The 15,445-nt window shown below is 39.8% G+C and overlaps 1 protein-coding gene across 10 annotated transcripts in view; it reads right to left on the reverse strand.

Annotated features, from left to right (window-relative positions):
- The window catches only part of tjp1a (tight junction protein 1a), a 100,194-nt gene that overhangs the window by 6,261 nt on the left and 78,488 nt on the right, over positions 1-15,445 (reverse strand). For 6 of the 10 annotated variants that reach the window (XM_053491298.1, XM_053491297.1, XM_053491295.1 and 3 more), the window contains 14 exons: positions 13,502-13,610; positions 12,443-12,662; positions 12,106-12,290; positions 11,122-11,217; positions 10,887-10,913; positions 7,830-7,912; positions 6,550-6,760; positions 6,046-6,146; positions 4,866-5,192; positions 4,102-4,242; positions 2,751-3,401; positions 1,911-1,996; positions 1,489-1,698; positions 433-512 (listed from right to left, as the gene is read on the reverse strand). In XM_053491298.1, coding sequence (XP_053347273.1) covers positions 433-512; positions 1,489-1,698; positions 1,911-1,996; positions 2,751-3,401; positions 4,102-4,242; positions 4,866-5,192; positions 6,046-6,146; positions 6,550-6,760; positions 7,830-7,912; positions 10,887-10,913; positions 11,122-11,217; positions 12,106-12,290; positions 12,443-12,662; positions 13,502-13,610 — 2,527 coding nt within the window. The remainder of the gene's footprint in view (positions 1-432; positions 513-1,488; positions 1,699-1,910; positions 1,997-2,750; positions 3,402-4,101; positions 4,243-4,865; positions 5,193-6,045; positions 6,147-6,549; positions 6,761-7,829; positions 7,913-10,886; positions 10,914-11,121; positions 11,218-12,105; positions 12,291-12,442; positions 12,663-13,501; positions 13,611-15,445) is intronic. The other 4 variants (XM_053491305.1, XM_053491304.1, XM_053491296.1 and 1 more) reach the window with 2 other exon arrangements.

Genomic DNA, 15,445 nt, shown 5'->3' on the forward strand with positions numbered 1-15,445 from the left:
GCAGTGCAGGAAAAAGAAAAAGTTATTTTGGGATGAAGATTTTTGTCTGATAACTACTTTATAAATCAACCACCACAATGAAAACCACAAACTCAAGATGGTTGCTGTCCTGCAACAAAACAAATCACAAAAGGTTTGTCTAACATTGTAAAATTATACAGGAAGTATCTCAGGGCTCTTAGTCTCTCCAGACTCTCACTAAGACACCTCGCTCGAATATTAGGTCGGGTACCAATACTTTTGAAATAAGTACTAACAAGCAGTGAAATGCATTAAATAAATAAATATATATGAATATATAAACATAAATATATAATTAACAATAAAAAAAATTCACACATTAACGAGAAAGTTGAAGGGTGCCAATAATTCTGCAAAATGACAATATAAGGAGACGAATAAGAAGATAACTGAGCCCAGGACAACACTTACCAGCAGGTTTGGGAAGAGTAGGGGGCGGAGCCACAGGGGTTACCTGGGGAACAGGACTGACCTTGTCCAGTGTCTCACTCCTAATCTCACACACAAACAAACAAACAAACAAACACAAAGCTGTTTCTGAACAACAGAACATAAGAATTTCATTCTTTACTAATGCTTTATCCTGATAATAAGCCAGAACACGATTTGGATGGAATGTCAGTCTGTCACACTATTCACTCACTCACAAAACACACACACAAACACACACACACACACAATCAGGAAAGCTTTGAACCTGAGAGCTCAGAGTAAGCGACCCCTCCTACTGCACCTTATAAACAGAAAACCAAGACGGAAAGTGTTTTTTGTTTTTTTCTCTCCCGGCAAACACTTAGCTTGATTTTTTGGCATCTGCAACATCGATTTAATACAGTAAGTCCCCAAATTACGAACGAGTTTCATTCCAGGAGCACGTACTCAATTTAGATTTGTTCTTAAGTCCAACACAGCGAGTCTTTTACACCTTTGAGACGAATACACAATCCACAATCCACTTGGCTAAATCTGGCTTTGGCTAAATCAGTCCCCATTTCCCACAATGCTATCATGTGGGCAAAAACCGTAACTGCATGTAAGCCTTTTTAAACATGTCTAACGAGTGAGCTGACCTCGTTTAAATTCAACCCAGGAGACAGAGACAATGCTGTGAACTCTGCCTCGTTGATGATTTTCTGTAATTAGGATTAATCCCCATCAGGACAGATTCACATTTTCCATCATCGTGATTCATTGAAACCGGTGAGGCCGACTCATTTCTCCAGCACGCTTCACACACTCACAATTCGTAAGTCAGGATTTGCTTTAAAGTTGTGAATTTATATTAGTGCATCTTTGTTTCTATTATAATTTTTCGTCTACTGGATTCTGCCGGATATATTAAAATGCATCTTATAATAAAAATGATCAATCAAGTGGATCGATCCTTTGTGGAATATAACCAACAAATCTTAATTTCAGAATCTCACTTAGCGAAAAACTTAGTGAAAACCCGTGCCGGTTTGTTACCTGGGGTAGCCGTTTCCCGCCTGGCTCTGTGGTTGTGTCGGTTTGTTTACGGCTTGCGGTTGTGTTTGTACGGGAGGCTTTGTGTCGATGCTGCGGCGATCGAAGTAGGACAGCTGCTTCCTGTAGTACTCCTCGTCCTCATCAGGGTCGTAGTGGTTCGCCCGAACGATCTCGCTGGGTCTCGACTGAGGCTGCTGTGGCTCAGGGGCTCTGTGTGGCAGGATATTTTATTTCATATAAACACAGAAATAGTTATTGCTCTTTAAAAAAAAAAAAAAAAAAAAAACACAAGATGGCGCCATAGGATAATTTTTTATCATAAGGTCATTACACACCAGACCTGAGGTATTTATTTACACCAGAATGCAGAGGAAATAATAATAATTTAACTGTAAATATAAGGAGTTTTTGTTTGTTTTCACCTGAAGGTCTTCTCTTGATCGAGGCTGTTCAGGGAGTTGGCTTTAGGCACGGAGGCGGCTCCTGGTTTAGGAACCATGTCTACTGCCTAAGAGAGACAGAAAGATAGAGACAGAAAGAGAGAGAGAGATTTGTGTTATGTTTTTTTTTTACGAAAGGGGAAAATGAAAAAGTCTGAATTTCTAAAAAGGTAAATGTACTTAATTGTTTTTATTATAGTTAATGAATTACATTTTAAACAGTAAAACTAAGTATTTGAGGTCTGTAATTAAATTCTAAATTTAAATTCTAAATAAATTAAAAATTAAAAACGTAATATAAAATAAAATCGTTTCCCTGTGGGATAATATATTCGTATTTATTTGTATTTAACATAAATCACATGGAAAAAAAATTAACTGCAAAAAAAAAGAAGCCAAAAAAAAAAAATGCCTGGCTTAAAGCTAAAAATCTTGAAAATAATACAAATAAAGATGGAGATGCATCAGGATGAACAGAATAAATAAATAAGTTATAAAAAACATTTCCTAATAATAATTAAATTACAACAAGACGTGTTAATTAAATTATAGATATTTGTTCAGTAATTAAAAACTTTAAAGTGATATAATAATATAATATACTTGAACAGTTGGAAATTTAACTTAATTCTTTTTGTAGATAAAATAAACAGGTTATATAATAGAAATAGTTTTTTTTCCCTAGCTCGTCATGTCTACATAAAAAAAGAAAATGAATAAATATTGATATACTTCATTTATTATAATTTGTGAATGGGGCGTGTAAACTTTTGCTCCCAGCTCTATGCGAGGTGTTAGCAGCGGTGTTAATAATGCTCTAACCTTTAGCGTGGTTTCTGTGTTTTCCTTGGCGCGGTCGACCGACACAGAGCGCTTGTTCTCAAACATCTTGACCCGAGTCAGCACCGACTGCGGCTTCATTGCCGGGTCTTCGCCCGTCTCGGGTGGGGGAGGTGGGAGGGGCTTGTTTAATGTCTCCGGCTCTGCTGGGAGAGGATCGAGTTTGGGAGGGGGCGGGGTATCGGAGTTGGCATATCCTCTGGGCTGGGTGGGCCTCGGGAGAGGCGCGGCCTCGTAATATTGTTTCGGCGGTTCTGGGGAGCGAGACGCAGGCGGGGAGCGAGACGCAGGCGGGGGGAGGGGATCCTGATCGTAACGTGTGGGTGGGATAGTGGATGGGGCTTCGTCGTGACGAACGGGCGAAGGGCCCGGCTTCCCATAGCGCGGCCGCGCGGGGCTGTAGTCGCCTTGTCGGTCGTATCCAGGCCACTGGTCCTGCAGGTTCGAGTCGTAGTTACGGGACTTGGGAGCGTCGCCGTAAGAACCTTCATACCGGTAGGGGTGTTGGTCGTAATCCCTGTACGCTGGCTCTTCCTGGTAAACGGGCTGCTGGGAGTTGTAAACAGAGGGCTGCTTTAACCCGGGGCTGGTGCGTGATCCCAGGTTGTCGCCGTAGATCTCGGTCTGGTACGTCTGACGAAAAAAATAATAATAATAATAATTAAAAAAAAAACATGAGTGAACTATAAAGCAAAATGTATAGTATATAATGACTGGAATTAGGCGGGTCAGAAACCGAGGGCGGTTAATGTGCATTTAGAGTCAGAGGAGTCAGAGGAAGGAAAGACCTGCAATAGAGGAGACTAAGAGGGGCGGTTATTATTAATCATAAACACGTTAAAAACCTGTAAGTAAGACAGAGAGTATCATAAATCACCAAAATAAAAAAGATTAAACCAAGAAATATGCTACAATACTGATATGAGCCACGACAAAGCATCAAGACTGAATAAAAAGTTTGAAAAAGATTTCGAAAAGTAGCCTTCAAAGAACAAGACCACTTTTCAAAAAGTCATAATGGAGAAAAAAAAAAAAAAAAAAAAAAAAACTATAACCATAAAGAAGCTCAAAGTCAAATTATATAAACAAATCACAGACAAGAACACGACGAGTCATGCATGGGGCTCATGCGAAAGCCTTGTGGGAGTCGCGTACGGTGCGATGCGGCGAGACGATCCGGATGCAGTGCGCATGCAAGCATAGAGAGAGAGAGAGGGAGAGAGAGAGAGAGAAAGAGAGAGAGAAAGAGAGAGAGAGATTAAAGAGAGGAAGCACCAAGAGCGTTCAGGCTGCAGCGGCGCCCGAATCCGCAGGCTGGGGGCTTTACAGGTACCTTGTGCTCCGATTGGCCGGGCTCGGGAGCCGGGGGCAAGATGGCCGCCCCCGGTCCGGCGCTGCCCTCCGCCGGATTCAGAAGTGCTACATTAAGGTGGGCAGCGGGGGGCGCTGTCTCGGGAAGAGCGGGCTCTGCTTTCTGTGAAGGTGGTCACAAACGTTTTACACACAGCATGCTGACGTTAACTCCTGCACAGCCGCATTCCTCATTTATTTAGAAGTAAAAATCTATATTTATCAATGATTTCTTTTGTTTTTTTAGATATACTGTATATATTTTGAGGTAAGGTGAGGTGAATCAATCCAGTCAGTCATGCACTGATCATAATGTCTATAAAACGGACACCAGATTTAATCTGTTTATGTTTACTGATTCGAGTTTAATTCTACACAAGAGATAAACACACACTACACTGTTTGTTATAACACAGGTTCATGCACTTTAAAGTGACATCTTCTGGATAAATATGGCTCAGGTACAGCTAAGGAGGACCGACAGAGACACAGCGTCGGTTCCACCACAGACGATGACGACGACGACGATAAAGACGACACCGATGAGAGAAACAACAGGACTGACAATTAAAGGAGTTACAATTAAAACATCGACAAAACAAAACAGCACCACAATAAATCTGATTGATATCGTCAGCTTTTTGCATTTAGTATTTTCCCGGTTCATAATCGCCTCCACACGCCCTTCCTGAGGCACAGCATGGCCTCCAGGCAGCAGGGAAAGTGTGCGGCTCTGAGAAACGCTACCTGGTGCGGCACGGGCGTGTTTTTGAAGGCGGCGGGTTCGATGCGCGCAAGCGCGCCGTAGTTGGGCGGGGGCTGCTCCACGACGGGCTCGGAGGATCGGCTGATGGCCGGGGCATGGCGCGGGACCCCGTCGTCGTTCAGCGGCTCGTCGTTCAGAGGCTCGTCCAGCTCGTGGTCGGTGTAGGTTCCACCCTCTGTGTCCGTGTCCTCATAGTCGGACGTGTGCCGGCTGTCCGTGCTGTACATGCTGTACTCGCTGCCCGGGGCTGACAGGTACGACAGGCGGTCGTCATGAAGGTCCAGATCATCTTCAGACGCACCATCGGCCTGGAAGAGAGAATATAAGAATGAATAGAAACAAAGAAAAATGTGGAAGAGATTAAAAACCAAGGGAGAAAAAAAAAAGATAAATGCAATGAGAAAATTAAAATGCAAGAGGAGGAAAAAAAAGGAAACAATGAAAATATATTTAAAGAAAAATTAAAGGGGATGAAAAAAATAAAAGAAAAGAGTTGGGCAGAAAAAAAGGGAAGAAGAAAGAAGAAATAGTATTAATAAATTGTTGTAGAAAAAGAAGTAGGGAGAAGTTGAATAAAAAAAGACAAAAATGAGGGAGCAATTAAAAAACATGGGAAAAAGGGTAAGAAATATAATGAAAAAATAAAAATACAAAAGGAGAAAAGCCAAAAGGAAAAGCAGCAAAAAAATATTAGAGTGAAAGAGAAGGAGGGAGAGGTATAACAAGATAAAAAGAGGTAGAGTAAAAAATAGTGAGAAAAGAAAAAACAACAAAGATAAAGGAAAATGAAGTAAAGTAAAAGGAAGAAAAGATGAAAAAGGAAAACTGACTTATAGTACCAGCAGAAAAAAGAAGATAGGAATAGAAATATAGGAAGGAATGAAAAGGGAAAAACTAAATAGAAGGCAGACAAAGAAAAAGGAATGAAAGAAAGCATAGAAAGAAAAATATATAATATTGAAGAAGAAGACAAAAAAAGCAGAAAGAAAAAAAATTCAAAAAGGGAGAGCAATTAAGATGGGAAAACTGAGTTAGATTTTGTAAGCGGGTTAGTCTAAAGTATTTAAGACATAACGTACGTGTGTATGTGTGAGATTAAATAAACAGGATAATATTAATAAAACCCGTATGCTGGGTAGAGCGGTTCATCACATGCTTCACCTTGCCCTCAGAAACCCAGACCAGTTGATTCTGCTGCTGCTGGACCGTGTCCTTCAGCGCCCCGTACCAACCGTCATTCATGTTGTTCATGTTTATGGTAGCTGCAGAGAAAGAGAGAGAGAGAGAGAGAGAAATAAACTTATAAACTGTGGTTCTAAAATGTCAGAAAAATGAAATCAGACTTGTGTGCACTAGGGGGCAGTGTTGCACTGAGGACAATAAAACTGTAAAAATAATTTAGAGAATACCGGAGATGAAACGGATTTAAATAGACTAAGGATAAATAAATTTTGATGTCATGAATGTTGTTAAACTTTACTTGATTTATTTCATACCTTTAATAATTAATTACACTTGAAAGAAATGTGTAAGAAACATTAACATAAAAAAAAAAAGTTAATTAAAACTTGAGTATTTCACTTCACTCGCATACTCTAAAACTCTCTCTCGCATGTACACGTTCTCATTTACACACACACAGGCTCTGGCACCTCTGGTGCTCACCAGTGAAGAGGTGGAGGTTGTTCTTCCTCAGTTTGAGGGCGCGCTCGTACAGCTTCCTAGCGCTCTTCCTGGACTCGGGACACAGCCTCGTCCTCATGTTCTTCACTCCCTGCTTACTGTCGGGGTTCAGGAACAGCACGATGGGGTACCACTGCGCGTAGTTCAGCCTGTCCACTGCGTTAGGGGTGATGTCGAGCACAGCGTGTTTATCCTGCACACACACAATCACAACAGACGAGAGTATAAAGAGCGGGGCGATGAAACAAACGTATAAATAAATAAATAAATAAATAATTATAAAAGACATTTTGCGATGAAATTAACCGTGGCATACGAAGCATTTTTAGAATACTTATAGTTTTGATCCAGGAGCCGTTCAAAACTTATTTTTATCAGTGGAAAGTCTCACTGGTTTCAATGAATCAGTCCGGGAGCATGGTGATAGAAAATGGATTTAAAGGTGCAGAGACAGCGCAGTGTGATGTCTCAATGGGTGAGGTTCAATTTCAAAGCTACATGAATCTCACTTCGTCGGACTTAAGAACAAATCCGACTTACCAACGTACTCCTGGAACGGAACTTGTTTGTAAGTCCGGGACAACCTTTATAGTGTTGGAAACTGGTAATATTGGTAAAATATATATATATACATGTGGCTGAAACGGATCATCTGCATTTACATGATTTTCTATATGACAATACGACATTTCGCCGATGAAGATTAATGAAGTACGCCCAGGAAGAATTATACCTTATTTAATGCATTTTTAAATTAAACAAGATTCTGTAAAAAATAACTAAAATAAATCAATAAATAAATAGTTTGGTTATAAATAAATTTTAAAAACGTCACAAAAAAATCTCAAGATATCGACGATCTCATAAGCATACAGTTACACTACTACATTATTGTACTGCGCAGCCTCAGAGTTTTAATAATTCAAACAGTTTATGACCTAGGATGTGACATCACAGTAAAATTAATAATTTTACAACACAATAAAAAGCTCCGCCCCGAAATCAGCTTCATAATGAAGTTCTGTAACATTTAGGTTCCCCTTTCCATCAGAACAAGTAATCCAGGAGGCGGAGCTTCAGCTGATCCAGCACCTCCATCATGGGCGGAGTAAAACTGGCAGTAACTCTGGACAAGTGTGTCTGTTCTGCGTTGTCCTGGATCAGAAGCTCGGGTTGAGTCGGATCAGGTCTTTTGGACTTTTGGTTCTGCAGTGAGGATCATCTCGTGATGAAAACACACACGACTAAAGCGTTCCTCTCACCTTATCGATGATCTGCTTGATGGTGTGAAGGCGGATGATTCCGGAGCTGCGCTGGTCCGTTCCCGCGTCCCGGGGCTCGCTTCCTACAGCACGCGTCAGAACAGAACACACACCGTTAGACCGACCGTTAAACACGCGGGCTCATGCTTCGGCTCGGCATCCCCAGAGAGACGCTGTCCTCTCACATCGCTCTACGATCTTAAAACAGATCTTCTCTAAGGTCAGGAGTGAGAGAAACAACAGGACCGGTCTGGGATCAGCCGAATAGAGACAGTGCCCACACACCCACTGACACACACACCCATACCCCACCCTCACACACACACCGAGACCAGGGCTGATGAAGGTGCACATGCGGAAGCACACACCATTTTGGATGCATCCAGACCTCTTTTTATCTGCTGTGTGTATAAATCTCTCACGCTCCCTGAGCCCTCATGTACAGCTCACTGCGTTACTGGAGACGTGTGTGTACATGTGTATACAACACTCTACACAACAGGAAAAAAGAGCTGACCTGAAGCAACCTGGCTTACGATGTTACAAGGAGTGATTTCACTCTTATTAGTTCATTTGTTAGAAATAAATCAGATTCTTTTGGGTTGTTTGTGATTTGTTTTGGCTTAAAGGTTCACACTGTACGGAGTTAGTCACAACAGAAAGAAAAATATTAGATAAGGAACGTGTAGAAGAGGAGGAAATGTCCTTAATAACCGCCTTCATTCATATGTCATGAAGTTACGACGCCCCAGAGTGATCACGCCCTGTTTTTTATTTTTATTTTATTTTAATTCCTCACAGTTTAGAAAAAAAACAATGAACAGTCTAGAGAATTTTTGTTGTTGTAAATCTCACTCTATTTTAATGTTAGATTCATGTGAGACAAGCTTAATGTACTTAAATAAAATGTACTTGCGTCTGGAAAAAAAAAAAATTATAATGAGAAAAATCCTAAAACGTTATACAGATGTGACTGAGTGGTCGACCCAAATAAACCCAAAACATATGGCCAGGTCTTGTACATCTTGTGCTTGCGAAGAAACAACAAAAAAACTTAACGCATGAGATTAACCTAAAAGTTTTAACTTCTTCCAATTTTTTTAAAAACACAAATTAATCGTATGACCAAGTTTGACCCAAATGGCCTCCCATACTTGCATGGTTACCTGGCTGTGCGTGATAACAGAAGGTTTAATGTGAATACTAAGACGACTGAGGAAACATCACCAGGTGCTGAACGGCAAGTTTCATTATAAAGAGCATCCAGATGGAAGTTTGGATAAACCCAAAGTTGTGTGCTTGAGCTGCCGTAAAGGGGAACTAATTTTACAGGAACACATTAAGATGTAAGCTGTGGGAGCGGTGGCTCAGGGGACTACGGTTCTAAGGGTGTTGATTTTCAAGTCTGGAAATATATACATCTCCTCGCTGTGACAACTCTGGGGGTCCATATCAGTAACAGAAGAAAAAAAGGTCACCAAACACTGCGCTGCACAAATGATCAAATAATTACATAAACTCGTTTAAAACTTTGTGTTTCTGTCTCACCGTTATTTACTTTTAATAGCAGTAAATATATCTATATCTATATATATATATATTATATGTCTTAAGCATATTGCTAAAAGTAAAACTACACCATCCAGCTGAAAAAAAACTAATTTAATTTGTATAATTTTTTTTGGTCCTTTATAAACTGCGCTAATAATTTTGGAGCTATCGCGCCCTCATACACAGCTGTAGATAGTAGAGTACAGGAAGTTACTAATGTGCTATTTAATCCAAAACATTTTGTGTATCCAGTGTTTCTCAAGAACGGCTACAGATTAGTGCCTTGCCTCAGTTTAGCAGCTCACAAAAACAAAAACAAACTAAAAAATAAACCACTGAGCATGCTCGAGTCACTTCCTGTAGCGAGTCGATTATGGATCTAACAACTTTCTCACTGGACCAGAAAAAACATTAAATTACTTTTCCAAACTGCCACTTCGGTGACGTTATTCTCTCACTCAAGAATTAAAAAAAGAAGAAAAAAAAACAACAACCGCTGATTAACAACTAATAATAACCGACAGGTTTATAAGAAGTTCTGTTGGCATTAATGATCAAATACGAATAGACCGAACCATTTACAAACCCCTTTATCCAAATCATTACATACAGTTTTACACCATGCAAGGCAAGCTCTATCCACCTGCAGAATTATTGGCACCCTTAAAGTAATCCAGACTAGTATAAGGATATAAATATAAACCTGAACTTCTGAAATGTTAACCTTGTTACCTCAGAGTTAAAACCTGGCCATGAATAGATCATAATTAAAAAATATATATATTTTATATAGTATGAAATAAAAACTATCCTGAAAAAGAAGAATGATTTTAAAATAAATTTTGAAAAAGTAACATGTGGTTGCTACTGCCACTTGGCCTTACCTACTGTAGCTTACTAGATTAAACTCAAATCAAAACTTTTAACTCCAAACACACATTGATATGGAAACTTTTAAAAAAGAAAATTAGATTAATCTGAGGTAAATGCCTTACAGAAGTTCGAATTAAAAACGTTTCAGCTTCATTTAATTTTGATAGAGGTGCCAATAATTTTGAAAAATTCTCTTGCAATGTATTTTGCTCAAGCATTTTGTTAAAAATAAAACCATATCTTTTTTTAAAAAAAAAAAAAAAAAAAAAAAAGACTTAACTGAGTTAGTGCAACACTAAAAAATTGATTTTTTTTTTTTCTAATAATTTTGGACCTATCTTGCCCTCGTACACACTGGCGTACATCAAGGTACTTGTGTGTTATTTAGTAAATTAGCATGACGCCTTGCTATAGGAGGGTTGGTGGTGTAGAGGTCAAGAGTAATCACTTTTTCCAAAAATAAAATAAAATACAAAACCAAAACAAAAAGTAAATAAGTGCATAAACAAAACCAGGCAATGAAAATACACCAAGGAAGGAAAAAACCCAAAACAACATTTTTAAAGGCATAAAGAACAGCCGCTGTTTGTCCAGCGCTAACGATCAAGCAAGCTGATGCAGTGAGCGACATACTTTCCCCGTCTCCAGGGCGCTGAGTTTCTGCAAAGCAAAATACAATCATAAAGCACGAGTGTTACAGCAAGACAATTTCCACATGTGGAGACAGACTGAGCTCCTGAGTGCACTCGGATTAATCAGGGCACAGACACAACGTGGAATCTACAACAGTACTAAATGTGTAAAGTGATAGAGATATTCACAGGTGTGTGTGTGTGTGTGTGTATACACATGGTAAACTGATACTCACTGGCCAGCTCGAACAGATCAGGCACCTCTCTGGCGAGTTTCTCCCGAGCGACGTCGGCGATGGGCCCGAAAATCACTATAGGCCTCAGGAACCCGGCTAGGGGGAAACAAGATGGAGTAAGAAAGAAAAAAAGTGATAGATGAAAGAGAGAGAGAGAAAAAAAAAAAAAGTGGGGTTGTATATAGGGTTGGGTACCAAAAACCGGTCAATAGGGCACCTATATAACCAGAATGCACCGGACCGAAACAGAACGTGAATGAGCGTGAATGCAGCCACTAACGTTACACTTGCAGCAGGAGGTCTACTGCTAACTTAGCTTGCTAAAGTTTAACTAAAATGCCTAAAACTAAACGGTCGAAAGTGTGGCTATATTTCACAAGAAAGGATTCAAACACCACGACGTGCAGCAGTTGCGTGTAAAGGGGGAAACGCATCAAATCTAATTAAACATTTGAGGGCACACGGAATAAAGTTAAAAGCAGAGGGATGCACCGTGTTTGACAGCTGGCACCATCGGTGTGGATGAGCCCAGCCCCAGACATACCAACCGGAGCAAAAAGAAGTCCATCGATTATGATGGCGACAGCAGTCTTTCCGCAGGTTAGTCGTAGGGTAATGTAATGTTAATTGCAAATCGCAAATCTTGCATTCATGCTAACAAATGGTCAAAGGATTTGTAAAATACTAATGTAACAGATTCTGTTTATAATTATGGCTTTCCAGCTAGTACTAGTACTACAAAAGTACTTTTATATATACTTTAAACCTTTAATATATTGTTTAATTTTAAGCCTAAAATTTTTTGTTTAATAAAAATGTATTCTTGAGTCATCCACCATCATTTTGTGGTTTTGAAAAAAAAAATCAGGTAAAAAGACGGAGAGAAACACGACACCTGTTGAGGCGTGACGATTAAATACTTGCTAGCACATTTAGCATGCTAATCCTTAAAGAGACGCCGATGTCACCGCATGATCTACGTACCTTCCCTCAGGACGACCCTTTCGTACGCAGGGAATTTGGTCTGCACCGGCTGAGCTGAAAGATCCTCTCGGCTCTTCCTCAGGTTCCTCTTAGAGCTGCGGAGTCCGCGGAACCTCCAGAAATCGGCGCGGTCTCCGCCAGGGGTTTTGGGGAGAGTGTACTGGACGCTGGATAACTGCTCGGCCCTGGAGAACGAATTTCATGCAGACATGATTGTAAATGCTTGTGACCACTCAGACACCACACACACACACAGTTCTACGAGTCTGAGTTAGGAGATGATTATCAGAACCACATGAATACACACACGACCCATGCTGAGGGTTCTAGAGCGCACCTGTTCTTGTTGGGGATGATGCCCCGCTCCACCTCCTGGTGGTTCTTGCCGATGCGGATGGCGAGCCAGGAGCCCAGTTTGCCGTTGTAAAGCGTGTCCACCACACGGAACACCTCGCCCTTGTGGAAGCTCAGGCCGTACGGAGACTCTTTCTCATACTCGAAATGGGTGCGGATGTAGAAGGAGTCGCCCACGTCGGACTCCACGATCCGGCGGTACACTACCACAAAGACATCGCGGGTTTACGGATACATTTCATCTTATAAGTATTCCAGTGAACAAATTACAGTAGAAACACTGTTAACTTTTAATGTAATCTATTTTTTCTCTCTTTTATTCATTTATTTTTATTTATTTCAATCTCCATTATTTTCCCTGATGTTTTTTCTTTTTTTTCTTCAAATTTCTGTCCCATATCTCTTTTTCATTATTTGTATTTTATTTCCATATTCTTTTTTTACATTTATTCTTAGAATTTTTCTTCTTATCTTTATCATAATTTTTTTTTTATTATTTTGTTCATTTTTCTGTTTTTTTCTTTCATTCGTCTTTTTCAGTTTTCTTATTTCTTCTGTAATTTTCCTCTTTTTTGATTTTTATTATGTTAGTTTCCTCATATTTCCTTTTTTATTGCATTTTTGCTTTACATTTTACATTTATTAATTTCAAACACACACTTCTACCTCAGATCTTGAAGCAGAAAACCCGTCTGTAGCGACTTTCCTTTGGTTTCAGTTCTTACGTTACGTAACATCACCTTTATATTTAAAGTACAAACATTCAGCCAAGTCCAACATATTTAAAAATATTAAGCACTAATAAATATTTAAAATATTAATATAAAACAATTTCTGAAGGTAGACATGTTTAAAAAAAAAAAACAGTTTTTTTTTTTATTTTTTTTAATTAAGTTTCAATACATCCATAAATCTTTTTGTAAACAAATGATGGATTAAGGTGGATTACCGATACAATGACTCTCTCTCTTTTACTCACACGTGCACACACACTTTACTCCTCACCCACACACAGATATCTGAGGGGGTTTGATGAACTTACCGTCCTTCTTCCTCTGGGCGAGGATGGTGACCTCTTCACCTCGGGGCAGATCCAGCAGAAACAGCACCGCTTCCTCACGGATAATGTTCGCAAAGTCCACATTGTTCACCTGCATGGAGAGAGACACAGAGAGACAGAGAGACACAGAGAGAGAGACAGAGAGACACAGAGAGAGAGACACAGAGAGACACAGAGAGACAGAGAGAGACAGAGAGAGAGACAGAGAGACACAGAGAGAGAGACACAGAGAGAGAGACACAGAGAGAGAGACACAGAGAGACACAGAGAGAGAGAGAGACAGAGAGAGACAGAGAGAGAGACACAGAGAGACAGAGAGACACAGAGAGAGAGAGAGACACAGAGAGACACAGAGAGAGAGACACAGAGAGACAGAGAGAGAGAGACAGAGAGAGACAGAGAGAGAGACAGAGAGAGACACAGAGAGACAGAGAGAGAGAGACAGAGAGAGACACAGAGAAAGAGAGACAGAGAGACACAGAGAGAGAGACACAGAGAGACACAGAGAGACACAGAGAGAGAGACACAGAGAGACACAGAGAGAAAGACAGAGGGAGAGACACAGAGAAATCAGTTTAATAAAGGTGTACTTTTTGAAGTATGTTCCTGTAATGTGTGTTGTTATAAAGTTTGTGCACCTCTGTGTAAACATTTCCACTTTCTGCATCATTCTGATTTTCAAATGTCTCATCACTTTGAACTAAAAAACAATTGCAGATATTGCAGCTACTTGAAAAGGTTTTTTTTTAACAAACTAAAATAACAAAACAAAAATAAGTAAATAACTAAATAATCCTGCACTTGGACTTGGCTTCAGGCAAAAAAAAAAAAAAAAAAAACTAACTATTTTTAGTTCTGGTTTCAAACAAAATAAATCATTTATAATTTTTATAACAACACAAAAACATTAAATAAATAAATAAATCCTGCATTTGAATTTGTATTGAGGCAAAATAATAATAAAAATAAATTATATTTTATAATTATAAATAAACATAAGATATTATAACTAACACTAGATAAAATAAAATATATTAAATACATGATAAAATAAAGCATCCTGCACTCGATTAATTTTCATATAAAATCAAACAAACTAACCTTCAATAAACAACTGAAAACTTAACTAACCTTCACTAACCCACTAACACTAACTAACCTTCACTAACTCACAAACTAACGAACCTCTGATAAATAATCTCACCTACACTTGAGTTTTCTCACACAAAAACCAAACAGATAAATAAACAACGTCTCATATTTCAGACCAATAAAAGTTCATTATGAAACATCACCATAATAAAATAATTTTTACTTCAGTGAGAAAAATTGGCAGAGTGAAGAAAGAGGAACGAGGGAGTTTTCATCTCTCTCTCTCACACACACACACACACACACACACATGCAGAGAGAGAGAGAGAGAGAGACCATGTGGATGGAAAAATGCTGGAAGCCTCACTATGGGGAAGAGACGAGTGTGTGTGTGTGTGTGTGCGTTGCTTGCACTGCAGGGAGGAGAGCGTGTGGTAACGTGGTCATTCCACACAGCGCACCTCACTCAGATTGGACGTAGGAGGCGCTGTCTCTCCGTCTCTCTGACGATGTTCTACTGAGAGTCCAGAGAGACACAGGACGTAATGAGTCTCACCCAGAGAGAGTGACATCAGTGAGACACCGTGGCATGTCTCGATCAGAACAATAAGAGCTCTGTGTGTTTGTGTGTGTGTGTGTGTGTGTGTGTGTGTGTGTGTGTGTGTACACATTAAACAAAATCAGCTCCAAAGCCGGAGGGAGTGAGACATCGACTCAGTGCTGAAGTATGAAACTCTGACTTCTGTACGGGGTCACACGGGGTCACACGGGGTCACACGGCGGGTCAGGACTCAAACACAGTGTGGGAGGTTTGATGAGTTTAGAGCTAGTGGA

Source organism: Clarias gariepinus, chromosome 3 (genome assembly GCF_024256425.1).
Source record: "Clarias gariepinus isolate MV-2021 ecotype Netherlands chromosome 3, CGAR_prim_01v2, whole genome shotgun sequence".
NCBI classification, from domain to species: Eukaryota; Metazoa; Chordata; class Actinopteri; order Siluriformes; family Clariidae; genus Clarias; species Clarias gariepinus.